A 25,003-nucleotide genomic window follows, 5' to 3' on the forward strand; every position below is an offset into this window, starting at 1 on the left:
GAATCATATCGAGTTCGCCAGTATCAGGAACATACGAGGACAACCGCAATACACTTGAATATCAGCCACATCAATCCCCCAGAATTTGATCCCGCTCTGTATCAGCCGCATTGAGAGTTGTGAGTTGTGATGGATGACGATTCATTCGGTGGCCAAACCAACGACAACAATCACCTTTAATTCCACACAACGACGATAACATCACTTGCATTCTCACATCGTTTATAATCTCGTCACAACCACTTCTCGTATCTACTACATCAGCTACTAGTCAGCTCTGGGACTCGCTCGAAAGTCCTATCTTGCCCACATCCGACTACACCTAATCTCACACCTTCCTCCCTACCCCTTCCCCCCCTTTAGCCAAGATGTCAGGATGGATGTCCTATTTCACAGGGAAGAAAGATACGCGTGAATCCGCTCGAGATGCGATCGTGGGATTACGTCAAAACTTGTTGATGTTGGAGAAGAAGGAGGAGTTTTTGCAGAAGAAGATTGATGAGGAGATGAAGAAGGCGAAAGCGAATGCGACGACGAATAAGAGATGTGAGTTGGTGCACAAGTGAGGCTTGGATCACTTGTTAGGTCTTTCTGCTTGGTTGGTGAGGGAATCACAGCTCGGCATGGTTTGAGCAAGGGGGTGCTGCCCGGTAACGGGGGATTCGTGAATCTCAGAAGGATGACTAGTGGTTATTGTTAAGAGATAATGAAGCTAATACAAACCCCCGCGTACAGTGGCCATGAACGCACTTAGACAGAAGAAAGCGCACGAGAACGAATTGGATAGAATTGCAGGCCAAAGATTGACGTTGGAAACGCAGGTGGGTATCTCCTCTTTCAAATCGTTATGAAACTCGGCGGTTGCTTTGACTAAACTCATTGCCCTGCTAGGTAAACGCGATCGAATCTGCAAACTTGAATGCGGAGACGATGGCTGCGATGAAGAAAGGTGCAGATGCCCTCAAGGGTATTCACAGCAACCTGTACGTGTTATCTCTTCCCGTTGCCAAACAGACTCTGGCGCTAGCACCAGTCGGCTTCACATTGAGATGTTACCGCAACGCAACGCCCGGAAGAGTCTGAGAAAATCTTGGACGTACGCTGATATCGTCTCCGTTCTCAAACAGCACCGCCGAAGGCGTCGATGCTACTATGGACAAGATCAGGGAACAGATGGATCTCACAAACGAGATTTCGGACGCTATTTCAAACCCCGTGGGAATGGGTATTGTTCTGGACGAGGTGTGTTTCCATGCTACTCTCTACTCTTTCTCCCTCACAGACAATCTCGCCTTCTCCACTTGCTTGTTCCTTTCCGATTTTATTCGTGCACTTGCTCACGCCTAGTAACTCACGCAGGACGACCTCAAAGACGAGCTCGAAGCTCTCGAGCAAGAACAACTGGACGACAGACTCGCCGGAGCAGACCGTGTACCGGATCATATTCCCACATCACCAATCGGGCAGCGTAAGTCTCATGCAATTGCTTGTTTAGCTGTACATTATACTTACACATCTCATCTCATGATTACAGGCGCTCCCGTACATCAACAAGTGGAGGAAGACGACGAGGAAGCGCAACTCCGACAACTCCAAGCGGAGCTCGCAGAGTAGTCTGCGATTATCCACTCCCAGCTGCGCTCCAACGCCCAACGTTGTTTCGATTTGTTAACGCTAGATCACTTCTATATCGATACCCTATCCGCGTGGTCCCGAACGTCCTTTCCCTACGTCCATCCTCTCAACCGTCCTTCTCTACAGCTAGAGAGCTAGCCCATACGACCAATCTACCTAATTTACATTTTCCATACATACCGCTGCTCCGATTGAAATCGATTGGAGCAAAGCAAACCCAGACAACCATTCCATAGCTTTCTCAGTCTCTCTGTTTGACTATTTGCGGACTCGACAATGAGCATGTAACAACATATCACAGACACTATAGTCCGCTAGGGTTTGGTCGTTGTAATGTGAATGAGATCGCTTATCAACAATGGGTGATGAGTGACGTGGGGTTTATTTCATATGATGACACCTATCTTTTGATCGAAGAATTTGATTCCGTGATTACGATTATTATTTTGAGCGAAGAGTGCTTCTCCACTTTTTGAGATCATAGTCACAGTCACATCGTTTCCAAAATCTTGATCAGCGTTGTGATAATCAGATCTGATCTAGCAGAATTATCTATAAAAGCACTCAGGCATAAATCAAGATGGTGAGTAAATCTGGATTGTGGGAGGAGCATCATCGTCTACGAAGGGGTGAGCTGATGACGCTATAATCGTGCGTAGCCGCCCCGAACAAAAGCTCAACAGTCAGGTCTGGGCAAAGCCCTCATCAACAGACGACACAAAGAAGCTGTCGCTCCGAAAGAATCCCAATTGGTATGTTTGAATGGCACAGTCGCAGCTTCCCATGTATATAGCCAAGAGCAATGAAAGCTGATAACCCTGTTGATGGTGATAACAGTACACGCTTGACGAGTCGAATCCGCTTGCTTCGGTGACACATGAGAGAGATCTGGACGAGTTCTTGGCAAATGCTGCATTGGCCGATCATGATTTCACAACTGGTAAGTAGACCGTCACTTCCCACCCATGCTATCTCTCTCTGCCTAACCCGTTGGTTCCCGTCACTGTCATTGCCACTGCTGCTGCTGACAATCGTATGTGTGACGCAGAACGAAGCAAGATGAGAGTCATCTCCGCACCCAATATGCCGACGTCAAGTAACAACCCTTTCCTCCTCTCTGCGGAAGAGGAGAAAGAAGTGACTAAGAAGAAGTTGGATTTCAGTGGAGACCTGAGAGTACCAAGGAGGTGAGCTGCCGAAGACTGATATATGGACGGCTTGCTGACGATGAAGTATCGCATAGACCGCCATGGACGAGAAAGACCACTAGACTTGAATTGGAGAGACAAGAGAGAGACTCATTCCTCGAATGGAGACGTGGACTCGCACAGTCAGTTGCTCGATTCTTTCCACTCGCCGTAGGCAAGGTCAACTGACCCTTTTCTTTGTTCTCAGACTCGCCGAAAACTCCAACCTCCTCTTGACACCTTTCGAGCGAAACATCCAACTGTGGCGTCAACTCTGGCGAGTCCTCGAACGATCTCATCTAATCGTCCAAATTGTCGATGCGAGAAATCCGCTAGGGTTCAGATGTGTCGATTTGGAGAAATATGTTCAGGAGATCGGGACGGAAGAAGAGGATGGGGATATCACGGTTCCAGGCAAGGGGAAGAGGAGGAGTTTGTTGTTGATCAACAAGGCGGATCTGTTGACTTATGATCAGAGGTAAGCCACGAATCTCCTTGTCTAAGACGATAAGCTGACGCAGACTCTTATCAGATGCGAGTGGGCGGAATACTTTGAGAGCGAAGGGATCGCGTACGCCTTCTTCTCGGCAGCGAACGCAGCGGCTTTGCAAGAACAAGCGGAGAAACAGAGACTGAGAGCATTGGGAGAGTACGATGAGAACGCTGAGGACGATGACGACAGCAGCTCGGATGGCGAAGCAGGGCAACAAGAGGGAGCAGAGGACGAATACCCCTCAGGAGACGAGGTGGAGCCGCAATCGGATGACGAAGAGAGTAAATTGGCTGAAGGGGTCAAGGAGACCCATCTTGACGATGACGACGATGACGACGAGGAAGACGACGACGAGGAGGGTTGGTCATCGGAAGGCGAGCACGAGGATGACCAGCCGGCCAGTGAAGTTGAGGAGAAACTAGCGGAAGGGGAGAAGCTACCTTTAGAGGAAGTTGTTCCAGAAGTGGCTCCCAAGTTCCCTCCATTGAAGGAAGGCGAGGTCGAAGATATCAGGACAAGAGTATTGAGTGTCACCGAACTAGAAGACCTCTTCATCAATGCTGCACCGGACATCCAAGGTAGGTTATACCGTTCTTTGAAGGTCCGATTCATCTTACAAGCGCTGATAAGTCGTTCCTCCACTTAGAATTCGCTACACCTCAATTCCCTAATCCCGATAAACTCATGGTTGGTCTCGTTGGATACCCCAACGTCGGTAAATCATCGACCATCAACGCCCTCCTCGGAGCCAAAAAAGTATCCGTCTCCGCCACTCCCGGTAAAACGAAGCATTTCCAAACGCTTCTGTTATCCGATTCCATCACGCTTTGTGATTGTCCTGGTCTCGTCTTCCCTCAATTCGCAAACACTCAGGCGGATATGGTCGTTGATGGTGTCTTGCCCATCGATCAGATGAGAGAGTATTCTGCACCCGTGGACCTGTTGTGTCGAAGAATACCGAGAGAGATCCTGGAGGGGACTTATGGTATTAGGATCGACGTGAAGGATGAGGAGGATGGAGGTACGGGCGAGGTCGGATGGGAGGAGTTCTTGTCAACTTATGCCAGTGAGTGGTGTCGTATCTCTGCGGTTTTGGCGGAGAGACGGTATGCTAATGTCGTGAAATGAAAATCAGTTGCTCGAGGTATGACTCGTGCATCTTTCGGTATGCCCGACACTTCAAGAGCTGCTCGTCACATCCTCAAAGACTATGTCAATGCGAAACTGCTCTACGCGCATCCACCACCTGGGATCCATCCTGACGAGTTCATGGAGATAAGTCGAGTCCAGACGCTCGCCAAGATCGAGGAGGCCTACGAGAACGGACGAAAGCGAGCACCGATCACGCACGTCAGCAAGAATGCGGATACATATGTTGCGCCTGCTGTGCCCCGTGTTCAAGATGCGGGTCGAGATGAAGATTTCGAACAGACCGAAGCGCCAGCGGGTGCTGAGGCCACGGAGGATGTATCTACGGCTAAAGGAAAAGAGAGACAATTGACTACAAAGTCCATCAGAGCCAATGCCGATACGGCGCCTATGCGATCAGGACGAGAAAAGGCTAAAGCATTGGACGGTGTGTTCTTCAGCGAAGCTGGAGCTCAACCTCGGTTGGTCGTCAAGGGTAGAAATCAACAAGGTGATTTGCAAGAAGGAGGTCAAGGGTTCGCGAGAGCGACGATCTATCCTCACCAGAGAGTGTTGGGTCCAGATGGGATGCCGATCGTCAATGGAGGAGGGAAGGGAGGCGCAGGAGGCGCGAATGGCAAGAAACATTTCAAGAAGAGTGAGGGGAAGAAGAGGTCAGGAAGGGGGTACGACTAGGGCGAGTAAGCCTGTCGGTGTTTGGTGAGGTTAGTACAAATTCGTTGGAGAATGGATTTCGATTGGGTAGCGAGCATATGGAGTGACTTTCATCTGTACAAGATAGATACTGTATGCATCTTTCATCGTGTTTTTGGTGGATTGTCGGACTGACCGGCAAAATACCAGCGGTATTGACCGGTGATCTTCATTCGCCTAAACTGCTCAATACATAACCCGGTTGATATGTCGTAAGCTAGTCACCCACCGCTTGGCGTATCAAAACCTACGGCGGTATGCATGTTGACAACGGATAGAGGACATTCCATGATGCAGGGGCGGAGAGGAGGAAGTAATGTATTTATCTACTGTTGCGACAAATCTTCTACTTTGTTGACTGCGACCCAAGAACTTGAAAACGGACTACTGCAATGATCTTCCCATTGAGAGGAATCTCACGTCGACCACCTCGCGGCGCGGTACTGACCTTAGCTCAAGGTCGAGCGCGGGGGCTACAAACCGACTCTTCAGTCAATAGCAGACCAGAACCTACCACAGTGTCACTCGGTCAAGCTCGTTCGGCCAAGAAACAGCGAGATGAAGGAGATGTAAGTGATCAATCGCCATTTGTAGTACAAAACACAAGCTCAAATACTAACCCTCCTATCATTCGTCATCAGATTAGCTCAGTGTTCGCCTCACTCTCTGGTGAAGGGGAGAAATCTCTCCCGGCCAGATTTGGAGAGTTGAAACGACAGATAATAGGCGATGAGGCGAATCAAAGACGGTTAGAACAGAGTTGGGGGAGGTTGGTCAATCGTCTGGGGAAGGTGAGCGGGGAGATTGAAAAAGGGCAGCAAGATGTGAGTCTTGTCTATCATTCAACGCTGAGCCATGCACGATACACTACGAGTACTCGATGAATCATGAGCCGGTCAAACCCTGCAGCGAAACATGGTTCTGCTCAGAGGCGTATAAGTACTTGAATTCACCACTGACACCCCTCCCACAGCTCATACCTCAGACTACCTACGAAGAATTTACTTCCAACCCCTCTGCTTCCCTGATTGAACAAATCAAGACCTGCGGCACAGTCGTCATTCGTAATGTCGTCGAAGAGGAGACCGCGACGAGGTGGTTGGAAAGGACCAGAGAATACATAGAAGCCAATCCGAGCGTGAAGGGTTTCCCAAAGGATGATAAGCAGGTCTTTGAGCTTTAGTGAGTGGTGGATGGTGAGGCTCTACCATCGTTCAAATATGGGAAATACAGTGTGTCCGGCTATGTCCTGCAGGAGAGTGATGGGGTTCTGGCTTACGAAGGGGAATGACAAGGATAGACAGTACCTCTATGATGGTTTTTGGCGCTAACACTCCACCTCCCCCGACAGCTGGTCAAAAGTCCAACTTGAAGCTCGATCACATCCCCGTTCTATGCAAATCCAACGATCACTCCTCCAACTCTTCTCACACCCTCCGTCATCCCAGATCTCACTGAACACACCCTTAACCTACGCTGATAGATTACGTATTCGACATCCTGGCGATTCGCAATTCGCCCTTGGACCACATGTCGATGGTGGTAGTGTGGAAAGATGGGAAGATGAGATGTACAGGAGTGTTTACAAGAAAGTTTTGCGAGGAGAATGGGAAGGGTTTGATGCGTGGACAATTGGAGAGAGGGGAGAGGCAAAACAGAATTTGTATGATGGTCCTGGGTCGGTGAGTTGGCGAAACGATTTCGACGCTGCATGAGCTCGTCGTGTCTGGCCTGAATGCCAAGTTGACGACGTGTCTGTCGCGCAGTGCGGAGTGTTCAGAGCGTTTCAGGGTTGGACTTCGTTATCTGATACTGGACCTGGAGAAGGGACATTGCGGGTTTACCCCTTCCTCAAAGAACTGACAGCTTACATGATGTTGCGGCCGTTGTTCCGGTGAGTACAGTCTCCTTAAATCTTACCCCATCTCTCAAATTGAGCGTCGTTGATGACTGAAGTCTTCTCTTGCTTCGTTGCGCGTTGTTTGTAGCGAGGTACAGCCCCGCTCATCAATCACTTACGAGGACTACCTCGCGCCTCCCAATTGGACCCTCGATCTGGAGACCTCACGTTTCCCCGGCTCACCCCTAGCTCGAGGTCAAGAGTTCACAGATGAGACGCATCCGCATCTAGAGTTGGGAAGGACGATGGTCAGTCTGCCGAGGGTCAGACCTGGAGATCAAGCATGGTGGCATTGTGGTGAGTGTCAACGATCATACTCTACATTTCTTGGTACTTGCTCAGTCCTGAGGATGTATTCGTCGTCAACCGTGGAAGAGCACTTCGCTGATAGTTCCACTGTGCTAGACGTGATACACGCCGTCGAATCAACCCACCAAGGTTCCGGTCCTTCTGCCGTACTCTACATCCCAGCCGTACCTCTCACACCCCAGAACGCAGAATACGTCAAAGATCAGCGTGAATCCTACCTGAACGGGACACCGGCACCTGATTTCCCAGGTGGAGTGGGTGAGAGTCAGTTTGTTGGACGAGGCGAGGATAGAGATATAAGTACCAAGGAGGGGAGACAGGCGTGAGTACCCATCTGGCAGATACCAACGCAACAATCGGAAGGTGAAGCTGACGCATGGATCCGGTGGCGCTTCAGAATGGGATTGGAGGCATTCGAGTTGGATGATAAGCTGGTGTCGGGAGAATTGGAGGTCAGGAAGAGAGCGTAAGTATGAGGCGTGGAGAGAGTTAAGGTTATCAGCTGATAGTTTTGGCGTGACAGTAATGAGATCCTCGGATTATGATCGAGACTTTGACCCTGTCATTGGATTCCATGCTAAACAAAAGTTCAGTTTTCAGTCAACGATCGGGCCACCAGGTCAGTATATTGACGGAGTAGCTTTAGTATCCGTTTGTCTACCATATATCTTACATGCATATGGGTAATTACAACGCCGGTGTCCCAACCACCAGGCCACTACCGACGGCGGCATCTCCCAATCTCGCTTTATGTATCTTGATCTCCTCTACCGGTCTATCGTTGTTATCCGTTCTGACAGCTTCTAATCGTTGGATTGTCTTCATTCCAGATGAGACGCGACCGAATATTGTGTGTTTTCCATCAAGGAATGGTGTGGGGGCCTGTCACAGGGAACGAAGGGTCCAGTCAGTTTTTGTACATCCCTAGAGCTGAGTGAAGTCGAGTTCTGTGTTATGCGTGGCTATGGAATGGCGCAAGACTGTGAGATGAACTTACACAAGTGATAAAGAATTGTGAACCTAAAAACCAACACGAGTCAGTCCTATCTCACCCATCATCACTGCCCCTTCCCCTTCCCCTTCCCAATCCCGCGCCGCCGCCGCCGCCCACTCACCATTCGTATTAGGTCCGCTGTTCGCCATTGCTAATATTCCTGCACCGACAAACCTCAATTCGGGATGTATCTCATCTGCAAACTTGTCGCCGTAGACTGAAGTACCTCCTCGACCTGTTCCTGTAGGATCACCGCCTTGGATCATGAAGCCCTGCGAGGATGATAGTCATTTAGCACCTAGTACGGAGAAGACCAATTCCTTTTTCTCCTCAAAGTAAGTAGATCAGGAGTGTGAGTGGTGGAAGACGTCGCACGTACGGGAATGATACGATGGAAGATTACGCCATTGTAATAACCTCTCTCAGCGAGTTTTGAGAAGTTGTTAGTTGTCTGTTTGAGCGCAAAACGAAATGCAAAGGTCAGAAGGTTGGACCAAGAGTGATATCGTGTGAGACGAACGGTCGGTTACTCACCTTTGGTGCATGGTTGTTGTAGAGCTCAACAGTGAATGATCCGACTGAAGTGTCGAACGTAACATATGTTGCAGCAGCCATGGCGAAGGTAGCTGGAGTGAGAGTAGTCTACGTGCTAATTGGATCGGGATCAAAGGGTCGCTTTCGTTTCTTCTTTTTCTAGGACACAGTGGTAGGATCTATGCTAGTGTTCGTATCGAGGCAAAGTGAGAATAATATCAACTAGTTCGTTGTTGTAATGTCGAAATATCGAGAGCTGGTTGTTGCTCTCTCGAAGGGGATTTGATTCCGTCTATCACCAAAGCACAAATCTCAACCACCTCCACGTCCAACGCACAGCACCGTTACATACACAGATACCCATTTCCTTCTCGCTCTCTCTTCTTCTCTGCTCAAGCATAGAATCAACGCGGATACAAGCAAAGATGGGACGTAATGGGTTCTTTGGCAACTTTCAAGGTCTTGACGCCTTTGGCAAGGTATGTTTTTAGTCTTCAAGCAGACACCAGTCTCGTCTCGAGGCACTTCGCGCTGAGCTGACAGTCTACGCGTAGACAATGGAAGATGTCAAGATCAAGACTCGTACCGGTGCTCTTTGTAAGTTCACCTCCTGCCTCCTCTCCTCACCTGATTGGAAGAGAACTTAAGCTAATCTTGCCCATTCTGCAATCTTAGTGACATTCATCTCGTTCTCTATTATCCTTACTTCAATGATGCTTGAATTTGTGGACTATAGAAGAATACACCTCGAACCGAGTATTATGGTGGATAGAAGTAGAGGGGAGAAGTTGGTGATTGAGTTCGATGTCAGTTTCCCAAGGGTACCTTGTTATCGTGAGTAATGTTATACTTCCCCATCAGCAAACAAACATGTTGCTTGCCCTTTCCTCTATCATCTGCCCTCCAACTCAACAGAATAGCTGAGACTAGGCAGCTGTCTGAATCAGCGAGGGCTAACTGATCCTCGTTCCACATGCAGTCCTCTCGCTAGACGTCATGGACATCTCGGGCGAACATCAGACCGAGCTCGAACACCATATCACCAAGAAAAGATTGAGCAAGGACGGACACGTGCTTGAGAGCATTGAGGGCGGTCGTGAGTGTGACAGCTACACCCCCTCTCGCTGTAGAAGTAGTCAGCTGACTTGTGTTTGTGTGTGCGTGGTATGATCAGAGCTCAAGGGAGATGTTGAGCGAGCCAATTTGAAGCAGGATCCCAACTATTGTGGATCATGTTACGGTGCTTCACCACCTGAGAACGGGTGAGTGCGCGCACCATCCGTGGCGGAAATCAATCCAAGCTGATGGCGAATAAAGTTGCTGTAACTCGTGTGAGGAAGTAAGACAGGCTTATGTGAGGAAAGGATGGTCGTTCAACGATCCAACGGGTATTGAGCAGGTGCATTATTTCGTCTCTCTTGGTCGGAAAGGTGGCTGACGAAGATCGCAGTGTGTGGAAGAAGGATGGATGGACAAGATGAAGGAGCAAAACACCGAAGGATGTCAGATCAGTGGTCGAGTAAGGGTCAACAAGGTAGGTCGGCGTTCTGCTGCTTTGACATATGGACCCTGCAGCTGACATATCTTGATTAGGTTATCGGGAACATCCATTTCAGTCCGGGAAGGTCATTCCAGAACAACATGATGCAAATGTTGGAGCTGGTCAGTTAAACTCCTCCTTCTCTCGCAACCGGAGGAAATAACTCAAGAAGTTCTTGTACAGGTCCCATATCTCAAAGACGCGAACCATCACGACTTTGGTCATATCATTCACAAATTCAGATTTGCGGCGGATCTCACAGCGGCAGATGAAGAGAAGACAGTACCCAAGGAGTTGAAATGGAGAGACAGCCTGAAGATGAGAGATCCATTGCAGGAGATTGCGGCTCACACTGAGGAATGTGAGTGGAAGATGGCGTTTCCGTCGACTTCGATAAGCTGACCGGCTCGATCTGCATCACAGCAAACTACATGTTCCAATGTGAGTTTATACTGGTCTCTCTCGTGGATTTCGGCTGATCGCTTTACCGCAGACTTCCTAAAGGTCGTTTCAACAAACTTCGTCAGTCTCACCGGCGAGGAGATCCCGTCTCATCAGTACAGTGTTACGCAGTACGAGAGAGATCTGAGGAGCGGCAACGCACCGGGCAAAGACTCTCATGGACGTGAGTTGATGCATAATGAAGTACTAAGGAAACATGCTGATTCCTCCGCAGACATGACAAGTCATGGAGTGATGGGTGTCCCAGGAGTCTTCTTCAAGTAAGTTAGACCGTTCATAGCGTCTCGTTGAGGGCGTTACTGATCTCATCCGCGTCTCTGCACAGCTATGATATCTCGCCTATCAGAGTTATACATACGGAGACTAGACAATCTTTTGCTCATTTCCTCACGTCGTCAGTCAGATATCCTATGGAAGCGGCGGAGTTCAACTGACCTGCTTGTCCCTTGTCTAGATCATGTGCTATCATCGGCGGTGTTTTGACGGTTGCAGGACTCATCGATTCCTTCATCTTCAGTAGCTCCAAGAGAATAAAAGGAATGACGGATGATGGTTTCGCTGGACCGAGTGGCAAGATGGTAAGTCCAGTCGAAGCAGTGATATTGTTTCGGTCCAAGACTGACCAATTGTTTAGCTGTGAGAGGTCTTGTATATCCACAGTCAGGAGTATTATAAATAGCATTGATGCATTACTTATGGCATAAAAGCTTGACCTCGCCCCGATTGCGAGAATATAATGAATGATGATCGTCAAGCTGGTATACATGCAAATAGGGTATCGTCGTAAATATAACAATCATGCGGGCCACCTCTACCAACTGATCTCCTTCCACCAGCGTGTCTCTTCGTGGGTGTATCGCTACTCTCCGACGCGATACGCGACCATTGCCTAGGAGAAGGGACAGGTCAACAATCGTTTCAAGTAGGCGTTGTATAAGCTACAACTCACCTCGAGAGAGTGCACGTTCGTACTGAAACTTCTCAATCGGACCTGCTCGACCTTACCCCTGTCTATGAGATGGGGGTCGGCATCGTCCCATGTTGCGGGTATCGCAACGTCCTCTGAGTCATTTGTATATGCGAGAAGTGTGAATGTGCCTATGTACAACACGTTGCGTTAGTTCGTCCGAGGCTTGAGTAATTCAGAGGGGATCACATGCAGTGACGAGCCACCTCGACCGACACTTACATTCTTCCTCTAATATCGGCAAGAAGGTGACACTGGATGTGATCTGCTTCATAATCTCCCTAATTTCACCCTGTACCTCCTTCTCCGTCTTCTCCTTCTTCTTCCCCTTTGTAGGCCCACCAGGTAATGACGGATTGGTAATGGTTCCGGAACCGGAACCTGATCCACTGGGTGTCTGAGCGTCTTCTGCGTGAATGTCAAATTGCCATCGTTCGAGCGTTTCGCCAGTTTCGATGGACTTGATTGCGAGGACTAGACGGGTTATGGAGGATGACAAGAGCCATTCTACGAGAAATCGGAGATGTCAGTATTGATTATACAGCACGCTTGCAGTAGATGGTAACTATTCGAGGGAGTGGAGGGAGGGTAGACTCCAAACATGATTGAGGATCTGACTCACCTTGTACTTGAGATAGAATCGTTGACAAATACTCCTTCAAGCTCTCGTCGGAAGTGACCAACATGGGAAGACCGTACTTCTTCACCATTCTACAAGACAGCAGCTGGTCAGTTTAAGTCGATACAAGAGAATAGAATGAGAAGTAATAGCTCACCTGAAGTCATCGGAAGGATAGACTCCTCGTTGATACAGGATACTGCACATCAAGTCAGCAATCGCTGTCGGCAAACAACCCGAGCCGAGCGAACTCACCTGTTGACGCTGTACTCGAAGAATTCGGTGACCAACGCTGTGGATCCCTTGAGGGTGATCGCTTGATTTGTTCTCTGCTTCTGCGCCATCTTGCCAATATTGTCTTTGTACTGTCCGAAGCTTGGGAAGAACTGTGCTGATGAGAAATATCAACGTTGGAACGACGCGATAAGTACTTGTTACGCGCAAATATCACTCGCGCCGGGATCAAACTACAGACGACGGAATCAAATTTCTTGTATGACAGATGGTGCCCCACAAGTGCTCGCTGCTTTTTTGAAAAGTTGCACTTGAGCTCAGTTCATGTTGTGCTGAATGAAATCTTTCAATCCTTTTCTATCTCTCAACCGATCAACCACAAATCATCGATCAATCAAAGAAAGATGGCATCAAATATCTTGCCTCTTTTCTGGCCATTGGCCAACTCGAGCAAAGAGACTCGATTGAACGCTTCGGCAAGTTTGATCTCGTCTCTCGAAAATTTCCAACAATCATATCATCCAGGCAAACCCAAAGCCGGATCATCAACAGGTGATCAAGTTGAAGAAGAAGATGATGAGAGTGAGGACGAGGATGACGATGAGGATGATGATGATGAGTCAGGGATGGAGGTAGATGCCAGTGATGACGAAGATGGAGATGAGGACGGCGAGAGGGATCTCGAAGGCGCTAGATTGGACAAACAATTGAGCAAGGACAATGCCGATGACATCGTCTATTGTGTCAAGCGATTGGTGAGAGGTCTGGCGAGTTCAAGAGAGAGTAGTAGATTGGGTTTCGCCGTCGCTTTGACAGAGGTCAGTGCCTTGGTTCTACCACTTCGTGTCCATGGGTCTTACTGATATGACAACGTTTACAGCTTTTATCAAGAATACCAACCGTCACAGCCCGACAGATCTTCTCCCTTGTCATTCGAAACTCGCAATATAACAAATCGATGAAAGGATCCGACGAACGAGATCTCATGTTCGCCAGGTTATTCGGCATAACAGCCATCGTTCAATCGAAATCACTTTACGCCTCAACATCCACCAAGGACGATTTCCGAAACGTTGTCGAAGGCCTGATATGGCTCGGTCAGGGTAAAGCCTGGATGAGGGAGAGTGCTTGGTGGACTCTTGTTGAAGCCGTGCAAGGGTTGGTCAGCAGCGAAGTAGAGTGGAAGGATGCTGCCTTCGAAGAGTTGGTGGAGATCATCTTTGAGGAAAAGACATGGACACAGGAAAAGGTCGCTTTGGTACTTTTGCTCGAAGACCAACTTCCCGTAAGTTTCACTACCATAGCGATCGTGGATCTCGCTGATAGTTGCTCAGCAACTCGACTGGAAATCACACCTCGCTCCCACATTCAAGTACACACCTCTACTGAACAGTCACAATCTTGTCACCCTTGGACGTGTTCTCAAGGTAAGCATTTGCATGGATTCTGATGAGTTGCGCTTATCTCTTCATCGTCGTAGGAGGCATCTGGTGAGGAGGACGAAGGTATCGCCGCATCCACCAGCGGATCATGGAAGCCCCAACTCCATTTCGTGTGGAGCATAATTCTAGACCGGTACTTCCCGAAAGCGACATCTTCTTCCTCTGAAAACACCTCCGAAGCTCCATTCCAAGACTTCTTCCGAGTTGTTGTCGATGGTGAGTGACAAGGTTCACACCCCCATTCGAATCTCTTCCTCTCGCCGCGCGATCCCCTACGATGAACAACTTTTACAAGCTCAACAGTCCAATCATTCTACAAGAATGGATGCGGATACTCCTCTTCTTCAACCCTCTGAGGGATCATCGCGCGGTTCCATCCTCCATTCTTGCCATAATACGAGATCAAAAAGGAAAGCCAATACTGACAATCTCGTGTATTGTAGAATCACTCTTTTCCAACACTGCGTCTTCTCAACGGCGATACTGGGGATTCCAAGTCTTTGAGCGTGCACTCCCCCTTCTCCCGCCATCACAGATGCCCCTTATTTTCACTCCCAACTTCATGCGATGCTGGATGAACAACCTCTCTTCAGCCGACCGATACTTGCACAAAGCTGCACTTCAAATCGCCAAGCGTGTCCAGGACGTCATCAAGGAGAACCCTAAAGTTGGCTTCACCTTGCTCTCACAGCTAGTAGGAAAGCATGGTCGACAGGACTTCGACAAGGTCACAAAGACAAAGACTGTCGAGTCGATCATGGGCAGCTTGAACGTCGACGGTGTGAAGGAGTTTGTCACATACCTGCAAAGCATCATTTCGGGCAACGCACAGGAAAAGTGAGTTTCCCCATCGACTACAGGGACCAGGACGCTGATGTCCCGCTCTCTCAGCCTTGACAGCTCTCGAATCGACGAGCGTCGTCTGTGGGCTCTTGATCAGATCCAGGCTTTGTGTAGAAATGGGTCTGTGCCAAAGGACGATAATTGGGTTTCCTCTGTCCTGGACTTCCTTCTGGTCCACGGTTTCTTCCTCATTCGAAAGACCGATAAGAAGAGTGCTATCGCTGCTGTAAGTCAGGTCTACCTCTGCGACTGATATCGATACAGCGATTGACCTTGCTTTGATAGCTCCATGCTGCTCCCAAGCCCGCGTTATCGGAATCTACCGCCGCTGCTTGCCGAGCACGATTCTTCTCATGCCTGGTCGAGCTGACCACTGCTTCCGTCTCTCAACGAGGTGAGTATAGGACCCACCCAAAATCGATGAGCTGTAGCGCTGACATCTTCAAAAGCCACCGACGAATCGAGCAAACCCACTCGACAACAGGGCTGCGATTTGTCAGGCAAGCTCTGGGTCCGAAGAGCCGTCGAGACCATTTCCGCTCTGGAGAACGACACAAAGCACGTCGAACTCGTTACCGATGCAGATGAGGAGATCAAGGTCATCAGGAAGGGTGCCTCGGCGACATTGACTGGGCTGTCAAAGGTTCGTTTGCGACATCCTTTTGGTATTGCTCGTGTCTTGTGCTAACGATCACTTCTCAGGCCAAGGAGGATGACAAGGAAGTTGCAAAAGGCGTGGAAATCCTCCTGTCTTTCTTCGTCCTTCAGACGTACGACGAGGTCGATGATGCCCTTGACCTGCTGGAAGTGAGTCTTACGCCGCAGCAAATCGACAGGCAAGAGTCCAGACTAATCTCTTCTTAGGACGTGAACACTGCCGCTCAAAAGATCTTTGATTTGCCCTCGACTGAGAGCTCCGCGTCCAGCGACGATGACGAGGCCGCGCCGATCGATGCTTTGCTTGACGTCCTCATCGCTCTTCTGGACAAGGGTTCCAGTGATCTCCGAAACCTCGCCAACCTCGTCTTCGGTACTGTGTCTTCTGCCTTCACCGAGTCAAGCATGAAGCTGCTGAACGCTGTGAGTTGACTTTCCATCACACGTTTTGTTCAACGCTGACTACTTGTGCAGCAACTCGAGCAATCCGCTGCTTCCGCCGCTGCAGAGGATGGAGACGATGACGATGATGAGGTCGAAGATGAGGTCGATCAGGAAGAAGGATCCGACGATGACGACGAGGAGGAAGCGGAATCATCAGAGGAGGAAGAGGATGACGACGACGACGACAATTTGGCACCTGTGGACCCTGCATTCAGACAAAGAGTCGCGGAAGCTCTGCAAGTGGCTGGAATGGGAGTGGACGAGAACGCCGACGATGGGTCGGATGACGAGCAAGAGGAGTATTGGGATGATGACCAGATGATGAAGGTGGATGAGCAACTGGCAGAAGTGTTCCGTCAACAAGCTACAACTACCAAGAGGACCGACTTGAAGCGTGAGTCGAGACGAGTGATTCGCGGTGACTTGAGTCGATGCTGACTTTTATGCGCCTTCTCCTTGAAAGACTTGCAAATCGAATCGTTGCACTTCAAGAACCGAATCCTCGACTTCTACGACACCTATGCCAAACGACAGCTCACCAACCCCGTTGTTCTGGAAGTCGTTGGCGCTCTCTTGCGGCTTGTCCGAGCTTCTGCTTCGTCTGAAGGAGAACTCGCCAACAAGGCAGCCGGTATCTTGCGAAGCAGGTTCAACAAGCCTAAAGATGTCCCATCTTCGGCTGATGTCGATGTCGCTGCCGAGTTGTTGACTCAAATCCATGAGATGGCGCAGAAAGCACCTTCAGCGGAGTTCTCGAACTTGTGTTCCGTGTGCAGTCTTTTCGTCTCAAGAGCGATCGATGCGTCCACCGACTCCTCCGACAAATCATCGGCAACCGAGTCATCACCTGTGGTTGAGAGTTACCGAAAGACCTTGGCAGACTTTATGACCCGAAAATCATCCCTTGTCCACCCCGCCTTCGTCCTGGATTTCGTCAAACGATTCCCCCTTCGTGCATTTGGATTACACGACGATCTCACAAACTACGTTCAACCTGGTGTTGGAGTCAACGCTTATCGACAGACACAAGCGTACACGATGTTGCAGACGCTATCGCAACATCTACCGGTCATTTCGAAATCTGGTTCAGTGTCATCTGACGAGATTTCGACCTTTGTCGGTAAAGCTGCCGAACAGGTTTATGCGACTTTGGAATCCGCCGCGTCCACTTCGACTTCGACGTCTACCACCAAAGAAGGAGAAAAGAGCACTGGCGCAGGTGCATGGAACGCATCGCGATTAAAGGATGTTGTCAAATTCGCTCTACAATTAGCTCGATCAAGCAAATCTATCGGTGTCAAATGGGATTTGGAGAGAGTCAAGGTTGTCGGGGACACATTTGCGAATGGTGAAAAGACAAAAGAGATGAAAGGTGTGAGAAGTATGTGGTCTCAACTTGAGTCGATCCTGGGTGGAGGTGGTAATGCCAAGAAGGACAAGAAGGATAAGAAGGGTAAGGGGAAGGTGGTCGCTGAAGAGCAAGGAGAGGAGAAGATGGAGGTCGACGGCGAAAAGGCAGATGTCCCTTCCAAGTCTGAGAAAAAGGTCAAGAAGGTTAAGAAGACCTCCACGAGCGAAACTACCAACGCGTCCACCGAAAAACCTGCAAAGAAGAGAAAGACGGAAGATGGAGAGATCAAGAGCAAGAAGCAAAAGTCAAAGTCTGCCGCCCCAAGTACATCTTCATAATCTCTGGTCTATCGTCTCTTGTGCATTGGTTTATGTCGTTTTGCCTCCTTCATTCATAGTCGTGTCGTAATCATGCATTCTCATAAGCTATCATCGAATTCTCGCGCAACAGTAGCCACAAGATGACAAGTGAACATATACATGTGCAGGGTATACCTCGAAGGGCACGAGACAAAAGCAATGAGCATTATATCAACAACAAGCAAGAAGCAAGAATCAACCATTCCTCGTGACCAACCCAAGGGCCTTGTACAACAGGCCTACATTCCTCAAAACTTCCTTCGGCGATGCCACCTCGTGTTCCTTCAGATCTCTCAACATCTTCTCGGTTCTGCGAGTGAGAGCGGATAACAACCTCTGTTTCGTCTCGTGTTTGAGATAATCGGCTCGTGTCTGAGCCGTTTCGAGTATGGATCGTGGAAGACCGGCCAGACTACGTCAATCGTGATGTCCAGTCAGTCAGACGATGCCTGACATACGTTCTGCCACCGGCGGGAACTTACCGAGCACACCAGACTCCGAAGGACGCTTCTGCCAATCCACGCTTCAGCTGGTATAGGAACGTGATCTCAGCACTGCCATCTGCAGAAAGGCTCGTATTAGCGCTGACTTCGCGATCCGACATTGTAATGATCACACACCAGGCAACTTGACTTCTTCGAAGCCCATATGCCAATTGCTGATCTGATCGGGCTTCTATAATACAGAATCCGAAAGTCAGCCTGGTAGACCATCTTACCGACAGCTCTTGCATACTCACCTCTCTCGCAAGTTCTTCTGCCACCATAGGATAGTGCGTGACGAAGAGTGTGTTGCAACCTATCCCTGCGACGTATGAAAGAGTGGCATACGCGATAGCGACACCGTCATAAGTACTACGTAGTGTCATTGATCAGTCAGCGTATTGAATCTCGCGTCGATGTGTGAGTCCAGCGTACCTCGTACCTCGACCCAGTCTGCGATCCAGCATCTATCAGCTTTTGGGTCTTGTCGATCCACGTGTTTGCACTTACTCGTCTAGGATGACCAGAGTTCTTGGCGTGATGGTTCGCAGAATATCGCTCGTCTCAGAAAGCTCAACCATGAACGTCGATTTGCCTCGTCCAATCTCGTCGGACGCTGCGAGCAATTAGCTTGGCCCTGGTGCCATCCAAACTTCAGAGCTCACCTCCCATACGACTGCAGCGCGAAGGATCAGCAGTTGTTCCTATGATATGAGAGACGTCACTCACGTTTGCACAGCGTCATGGACTCCCAGGGTGACAGATGACGCAGGGACAAATGACCCGATCTGAGCCATACATACTATTAGAGCCTGGATATAAGTCAGCTCGGCCACTCCGACATTATCGAGTCGACTACTTACCACAGCCCGGACACAGGAACTCTTGCCTGAGACAAATTATCGTCAGTCCCAACAGCGGTCCATCGATTTTCATTAAGGGAAAATGTGCTCACCCGCCATATTGGGGCCTGTGATGACTTTGGAAGTCCCATCCTTCTCCGAAAAGTCAATCTCAAACGGTACATATGCGTCGTCCCTTAGCATCTCGACCTGGATAACGAAAGTGATTAGTTTGTCCCATTTGCACGCTTGAGCAACATGACTCACCATCGGATGACGACCCGCTCGTATCCTCAGTTCAGGCTCGGCGACAAACTTCGGCTTGCAATACCCCGATGCTGCGGCCACTTGCGCTAGGGACATAAGACAATCGATAACAGCAATCTGCTTGGAGACCACCACAAGGTCGTGACATTCTGATATATCGGATTGGAACGATAAGAAAGCCTTGTGCGATACAGCTGCAAGTGTTTCCTTGTGTTGTTCGCGCTCTTTGTTGCTGAGCACGACGTCAGCTTATGACCGTGATGGAAGTGGACGACAGCTCACATTCTCAGGATATCAGGAGTGTGATAGCGATTGACTGACTTGGTCCTGCGTGAAGAAGATGTCAACCCCATGCACCACCTTGTACACGGGACTTACGCGCTAATCTTGACCCATCTTGCAGGAACTAACTTCGCGTCTCGAACGGGTACCTCCACCAGATACTGCAAGGCATACGAGCATGAGTAATGCCAAAAGTCTTGACGCCTTGGGACTCACCTCGATGGCTGAGACCGTGACGTAATTGAGAGCTGGCCGCTTGACGATCCTCCTAATCTCTTTCAGGTGTTCTTGCAGCTCGCTTTCACATATACTTATGCACTATGAAACCCGTCGTTAGAAAAGTCGCATGGGGTCTCAATGATTCACCTACGTCTTTCGCATCCTGGATGTCCAGATACTTGTCTGGGTCTGTCCATAGGCTCGCCTCGTTGTTCTCCCTTGCTTCCTTGATGTTCAAGGCGTTGAGAAACCCTCGAGACGTGTCCCGGATCTTTGGCAAAGTCTTCAAAATGTTGTTCAACAACGTTGACTTGAACACCTCGCCTTCGTCCGGTCGAAACTCGGAGCCAATCCTGACCAAGCCGACGAGAATAGTGGCCAATTCAGTAGGCAACGCCTGATACAGCTAGCGTTCAGCACTCTACTTCGGACAGCTCCCTCAAGCAGCTCATCTCACCTTTCCGTATTGCACTCGAGTCAACCCTTTCACAAGGTCAGGCATGTTGACCAGTAGACTTCGCAGCTTTTCCATATGGTACGTATTGTTCTCCATGATCTCCTCGATCGCGTCTGTACGAGCTCGCAGTGCTCTGTGTAACACATTGGATGATATGAGCAAAAGTCACGATAGCGAGTCTTAGCTTGACAACCCACGCGACGTCAAGTAGTGGCCGACCGATCCACTCGCGTAACAGACGGCGTCCCATGCGAGTCTTGCAACTGAGGTTGGATCAGTGGTGTACATTTCGCGATACATTTACAACTCACTGATCGAGCACTGTATTGCGGTCAGCTATATCTAGTTCAAATACTGTATTCACTCACGCCATAGTAGACTGCCGTAGATGCCACCATCAGTCTGGTTCCTGTAGATCTCGCTAGTCTCAAGATCAGCGCTACATCTCGTGCATTGATTTGTCATTCTCACAGATTGTTCAGTGTGTTACTCGATAACAGCATATGTGCGCGATTGATAAACTGCTCTTTCGTGAGTGATCGCCCACATAAGAAGGGCAGCTCTCACCTTTGTGAAAGACGAGCGATGTCTGAAAGCATTTTCGAGCTTGAAAGCTATATGACCAGGTCAATACTGCAATACGAAGGAAACGTGACCACGCACCCTTCATGTATTTGACCGCGATAGCTAATGCAATCACGATCTGCTTAGGAAAGTCTACCAGGGCAAGTACAGCTTCGCCAGCTGGATGGGGAAGGTCAGTTTGTATCGCTTCGATTAGATAATCTAACCTACCTTCTAACCCGCTAGCAAGTGCCATCTCATCCACATTCGGTTCACCATCTCTGTCCTTCTCAGATCCTATATCATGTTCGGCCTCAATAGTCGGCACGGGCGATGCCATCTCCTCTTCGCCATCGCTTATAGAAGTGAGATCCACATGTTGAGAAGCTTTACCATAGGTTCCTGGCGTCTTTGGCGATATGGTGTTCTTGCGATTGTAAAACTTCGTCAAGTAGTCAAGTGCCTTATCATAGGTCATGATAGACTCTATACGCTCTACTCGAACAGTGCCGCTTGAACCAGTCCTGCACATTTGTCAGCCCCGACCCCCCACCACAATCGTGGTTCAACAACACACTCACTTCGTCGTACCCGCGATATGACTCAGCACCTTCTCCGTAGCCTTGCTCAACCCATCTTTCGGGAGTAGCAGCTCAGCAGGCTGTAAATGCGTCAAGCGGGTCTCCAGCTCGCTTCGAACTTGAGAGTCTGTCGCTCCATATCAGCGGTAGGTCGAGACAAAAGACGATGGTGACATACCGTCAAACTCATCCCAAACGACTTCGCCCGTTTCGGGCACAACGCTGACCAGTCCTATCCTGGTCCTTTCATCGTAAGCCATACCACCCATTCCCTGTTCTACGATCGCTACGAGGGCGTTGGTGGCCGGCGCGGCTGATCCAGGAAGGACAGGCTGGTCTAGCGAAGTCGATGAGGAAGGGAGGGAAGGCTCTTCCACGTATCTAACGCAGTGTCAGTCCTATTCCACTGATGTCATCTACTAAAAGTCACCCACGTAGCGGACGTGAACAGATGGGTTAACTCTCTCGTGAACGGGGCATTCCGATTGTCGCCAACTTTCTTAAGAGCTGCTGTCTCTGTTTGTGTGATCACTCCGACTTTATACCCTAACGATATCAGCCTGCGGAGTGTAGGTATCAGCAGATGTTATCTGATTCCTCAGATATTATACCACTGACGCACTTTTTGACATGGATGTGTAATCGATGCGTAGGTATTGATGCAGTATAGAAGTTCCGACTTGGAAAGCTGCGGGAATATCAGCGGTCTCCCTTTTCACAGCAATCCCAATACTCACGCCACGATTCCAAGCTCTTTCGCTGCGATCTAACCAGAGGGCGATGAGCGAATACTCTGCCAGCTTTGATAACAATGCTGTGATCTCACCTTTGCATCTTCGCCGTGGAATCTGAATATAAATTAGCAGATACAAGTTCTACATATGGGGTAATGCAACTCACTTGTACTTGTAACCGACTAAATATGGCATCAGCTATGCTCCGCATATCTTTTGCGACTTGGGATAGCTCACCTTCCATCAGAAGCAGGACGTCCTCATTCCTCTCCTTGATCTCCATGAACTGCTTCTCCAGCGGCGTATACGTCAGACCGCTTGGTCCTATCTCTTCTTTCTTCTTCCCCTTTCCTTTCCCTTTGCCCTTCTCATCAACACCCTTGGCCGCATACTTGGCCGCCAGCTTTTTCCCCACGCTCTCTGCGGCTCTGCTCCGTTCTTCCGCCTCTTCCTTCCCCGGGTCGTCTGATATGGGAGTTGTCGATTCTCCATCTTCTGCATCAGGCGTCGCGGTATCGAGTCCTGCCTCTCTACGAAGTTCCGCCGCTGCCGCTTCGTCCAATGCTAGAGAGCGTCTTCGACGGATGATTCCCCCCGGCGCCAGGACTTTAGCCTGCCACGCTTCGTGCCGTGCTCTCTGTTCAGGCGTCGGGCTCGGTCGATTTGTGCTTGGACCAGCTTCAGAAGACGATTGTACGAGAGTGTAGGTCCCGAACGCAGTGCCAGACTTGGCAGGCTGAGACGGAGTAACCTGGGGAAGTCTGTATGATTCTAGGCTAGTGGAAGAAGATGCGGCGCGTTGGCGTGGTATAGAATTTGGATCCGAAGTCACCGCTCTGAACGTCTGAGTAGAGGTGGATGTTGGTTTGGAGAAGTAGCTCGAGCTTGTCTGGGCATGGGAGATTTTAGTGTCGTCCCTGCCATCATTCAATTTACTCCTCTTAGCTGGCGGAGGAGATCCAGTAAGATCAATGACCGGATCATCACCATTTCTAGTGGGAGAGGAGAGAGGTGGGCTCTTGCGCTTGAAAAAGGAATGAAGGGAAGATCTGAAGACAGAGATGATCAGCACTGACACTGACTGCCTGCCGTTTTCACTCACTGAGCTTTCCCCTCTGCGCTCTTTGGCGTCATGCTTATGTATCGAGTGGTCAGCTTTTCTGCTCCTGTAATATACTGGTCAAGTTGAGAAATCGGTGATCGTTGATGATGAGCACGAGAGGTGGAGGTCATGTCCAGACGCGGGTCCAGTCAACTTTGGCCACGTGGGGACGCGTGCAGGAGTTGCAATGCTGGTAGTGCATAGAAGCAGATGGATTTTGGACCGAAGGTCTGCTATGCTTGAAAGAAGATGCTTCGGGTCTGACGCATTGGCTTGAAGGCTCAAGTGGGCTTTAGGAGCACTATGGAGCGATGGGCTATACATTATGCGGTCACAAGGACGCCAAATAAGCTACTTTCAATGTGAGTTCGATCTCTGATCGTACTGACATGAGGAAAGGTTGAAACGGACAATGCGGGTCTTAACATGTTTTGTATGAGCTTAGACCCACTTCGGGGGCTAGTATATTGTGCATGCTATCACATTGTAAGAGATAGCGAGTCTTTCCAACATCGTTCACAACTACCATTCCCAGCTCCAGCTGTATTTCGACAGCCAGTGCGTCTTCTTCGACTCGCTATCCATTACAGAATCCTCATTCTTCGATCTCAGCTACCACCACCACGCCATGTGAGCCTTGCTACACCAGCTTCGAGCAATTGGGCGATGACCCCGCCGCTGCAATTGGCCGTACTTCACAGGTGTGCGCCTCGGAATATCTGTTCATCCCTTCGTATCGTGTACACTCAGATCTTTCGTATCAGCAATAGGGAACGACCAGTGTCCGAGAGAAATCGTGCTGAAGGCATTGGTGCGCCTGGACGTCAGAGTCCTCAAGTGGTTCAGACGAGCCACAACACACCATCCAGGCGGTCAAGTCACCCCTGAACCGCATTTGGGGAAACGGGCAGGCGTCGCAGCGTAAAGACGTCCGAATCGTTCGTTGAAACGATCGCCAAATCATTTCTTCTTCTTGTAATCACAACCACAATCGAGATCCTGTTAAGGCCATTGACAAATGTGAGCCAACAACTGCGGCCAGTCCTGTTCCATAGGACTCAAAGGAGTGTACCGAACCAAGTACGACTTCGAGAGGAATCGGATAGTTTACATCCTTCCTTGCGGATTTACCTCGGTTCCATATTGACAGCTGAGGAGAGAATTTCGACCCCAGCTGTGACTTGTTACTATTCATCAAATACTAGTCTCCCAGGAATGATTCTCCCGAAGAGAGCTTATGAGTCCAAAGCGATTTGTTGACGATCATTTGCTGATCGTCGTCTGCGCAAGATCGTACACTCAATTGGGAAGTCCTTGCAGATAAGGTATCACGCAGTCCGAGGCAATCAGATCTTCTGGAAAGGAGGGGGCGTGTGTAGCCTCGTAGGACGTTTGGGAAAAGATGCGATACTTCCTGAGAGGCGTGAAATTCGTCACCAAAGTGCCACCATACATTCATCTGCTTCGGTCTGTAGCGTTTCCCTTAAGTAGCCCGTTCATTACTACGCCACGCGTCTCGCCCGTTCACTTCTGAGCCCACCTTGACTCACATTCACTGCACGATTTATCTACCAGCAGCGAACCTAGCAAGAGCAGTCCCTACAGCATGTCCTCCTCGAACATGCATACCTTGTTAGGCTAAGTTACTCATTGTGCGAGGT

General features: G+C 49.5%; 8 protein-coding genes across 8 annotated transcripts; 5 read left to right on the forward strand and 3 right to left on the reverse strand.

Annotated features, from left to right (window-relative positions):
- Positions 1 to 368: 368 nt before the first annotated feature.
- On the forward strand, positions 369 to 1,614 carry CI109_100964 (vacuolar-sorting protein SNF7; the record flags this gene model as incomplete). The annotated part of the gene is made up of 6 exons (XM_032002618.1): positions 369 to 546; positions 736 to 821; positions 892 to 983; positions 1,128 to 1,242; positions 1,360 to 1,468; positions 1,535 to 1,614. 6 exons carry the CDS (start codon positions 369 to 371, stop codon positions 1,612 to 1,614), a joined length of 660 nt encoding a protein of 219 aa, XP_031862957.1.
- A 601-nt stretch (positions 1,615 to 2,215) lies between these two features.
- Positions 2,216 to 5,139, forward strand: CI109_100965 (uncharacterized protein; the record flags this gene model as incomplete). Its single annotated transcript, XM_032002619.1, has 9 exons — positions 2,216 to 2,218; positions 2,295 to 2,387; positions 2,473 to 2,575; positions 2,684 to 2,822; positions 2,879 to 2,965; positions 3,031 to 3,300; positions 3,355 to 3,893; positions 3,962 to 4,381; positions 4,451 to 5,139. 9 exons carry the CDS (start codon positions 2,216 to 2,218, stop codon positions 5,137 to 5,139), a joined length of 2,343 nt encoding a protein of 780 aa, XP_031862958.1.
- A 410-nt stretch (positions 5,140 to 5,549) lies between these two features.
- CI109_100966 (uncharacterized protein) lies at positions 5,550 to 7,911 on the forward strand (the record flags this gene model as incomplete). The annotated part of the gene is made up of 9 exons (XM_065966872.1): positions 5,550 to 5,726; positions 5,799 to 5,981; positions 6,131 to 6,339; positions 6,509 to 6,839; positions 6,924 to 7,051; positions 7,146 to 7,354; positions 7,463 to 7,688; positions 7,764 to 7,832; positions 7,890 to 7,911. 9 exons carry the CDS (start codon positions 5,550 to 5,552, stop codon positions 7,909 to 7,911), a joined length of 1,554 nt encoding a protein of 517 aa, XP_065822944.1.
- A 142-nt stretch (positions 7,912 to 8,053) lies between these two features.
- CI109_100967 (peptidyl-prolyl cis-trans isomerase-like 1) lies at positions 8,054 to 8,975 on the reverse strand (the record flags this gene model as incomplete). Its single annotated transcript, XM_032002621.1, has 5 exons — positions 8,054 to 8,248; positions 8,364 to 8,386; positions 8,482 to 8,632; positions 8,740 to 8,811; positions 8,895 to 8,975. 5 exons carry the CDS (start codon positions 8,973 to 8,975, stop codon positions 8,054 to 8,056), a joined length of 522 nt encoding a protein of 173 aa, XP_031862960.1.
- Positions 8,976 to 9,319: 344 nt separating this feature from the next.
- CI109_100968 (uncharacterized protein) lies at positions 9,320 to 11,536 on the forward strand (the record flags this gene model as incomplete). The annotated part of the gene is made up of 15 exons (XM_032002622.1): positions 9,320 to 9,373; positions 9,449 to 9,491; positions 9,570 to 9,728; positions 9,874 to 9,990; positions 10,069 to 10,156; positions 10,212 to 10,293; positions 10,345 to 10,428; positions 10,488 to 10,556; positions 10,618 to 10,795; positions 10,858 to 10,875; positions 10,928 to 11,059; positions 11,111 to 11,156; positions 11,222 to 11,290; positions 11,351 to 11,474; positions 11,531 to 11,536. 15 exons carry the CDS (start codon positions 9,320 to 9,322, stop codon positions 11,534 to 11,536), a joined length of 1,269 nt encoding a protein of 422 aa, XP_031862961.1.
- Positions 11,537 to 11,755: 219 nt separating this feature from the next.
- CI109_100969 (uncharacterized protein) lies at positions 11,756 to 12,826 on the reverse strand (the record flags this gene model as incomplete). The annotated part of the gene is made up of 6 exons (XM_032002623.1): positions 11,756 to 11,785; positions 11,846 to 11,994; positions 12,086 to 12,370; positions 12,486 to 12,574; positions 12,640 to 12,681; positions 12,738 to 12,826. 6 exons carry the CDS (start codon positions 12,824 to 12,826, stop codon positions 11,756 to 11,758), a joined length of 684 nt encoding a protein of 227 aa, XP_031862962.1.
- Positions 12,827 to 13,120: 294 nt separating this feature from the next.
- CI109_100970 (uncharacterized protein) lies at positions 13,121 to 17,791 on the forward strand (the record flags this gene model as incomplete). Its single annotated transcript, XM_032002624.1, has 12 exons — positions 13,121 to 13,534; positions 13,597 to 14,001; positions 14,051 to 14,143; positions 14,197 to 14,374; positions 14,602 to 14,995; positions 15,050 to 15,227; positions 15,287 to 15,395; positions 15,451 to 15,644; positions 15,704 to 15,808; positions 15,866 to 16,081; positions 16,133 to 16,496; positions 16,566 to 17,791. The coding sequence occupies 12 exons, from the start codon at positions 13,121 to 13,123 to the stop codon at positions 17,789 to 17,791; spliced, it is 3,876 nt and encodes a 1,291-aa protein (XP_031862963.1).
- Positions 17,792 to 18,007: 216 nt separating this feature from the next.
- CI109_100971 (uncharacterized protein) lies at positions 18,008 to 23,374 on the reverse strand (the record flags this gene model as incomplete). Its single annotated transcript, XM_065966873.1, has 31 exons — positions 18,008 to 18,224; positions 18,295 to 18,373; positions 18,433 to 18,487; positions 18,552 to 18,666; positions 18,730 to 18,747; positions 18,805 to 18,910; positions 18,960 to 18,970; positions 19,024 to 19,106; positions 19,158 to 19,183; positions 19,250 to 19,346; positions 19,404 to 19,635; positions 19,686 to 19,730; positions 19,782 to 19,846; positions 19,902 to 20,003; positions 20,056 to 20,301; positions 20,362 to 20,494; positions 20,559 to 20,624; positions 20,726 to 20,782; positions 20,833 to 20,882; positions 20,929 to 20,975; positions 21,025 to 21,105; positions 21,157 to 21,449; positions 21,507 to 21,633; positions 21,685 to 21,887; positions 21,941 to 22,066; positions 22,129 to 22,194; positions 22,244 to 22,272; positions 22,333 to 22,354; positions 22,407 to 22,422; positions 22,478 to 23,289; positions 23,343 to 23,374. 31 exons carry the CDS (start codon positions 23,372 to 23,374, stop codon positions 18,008 to 18,010), a joined length of 3,657 nt encoding a protein of 1,218 aa, XP_065822945.1.
- Positions 23,375 to 25,003: the final 1,629 nt, after the last annotated feature.

This window comes from Kwoniella shandongensis, chromosome 2, assembly GCF_008629635.2.
Source record: "Kwoniella shandongensis chromosome 2, complete sequence".
Classification (NCBI taxonomy): Eukaryota; Fungi; Basidiomycota; class Tremellomycetes; order Tremellales; family Cryptococcaceae; genus Kwoniella; species Kwoniella shandongensis.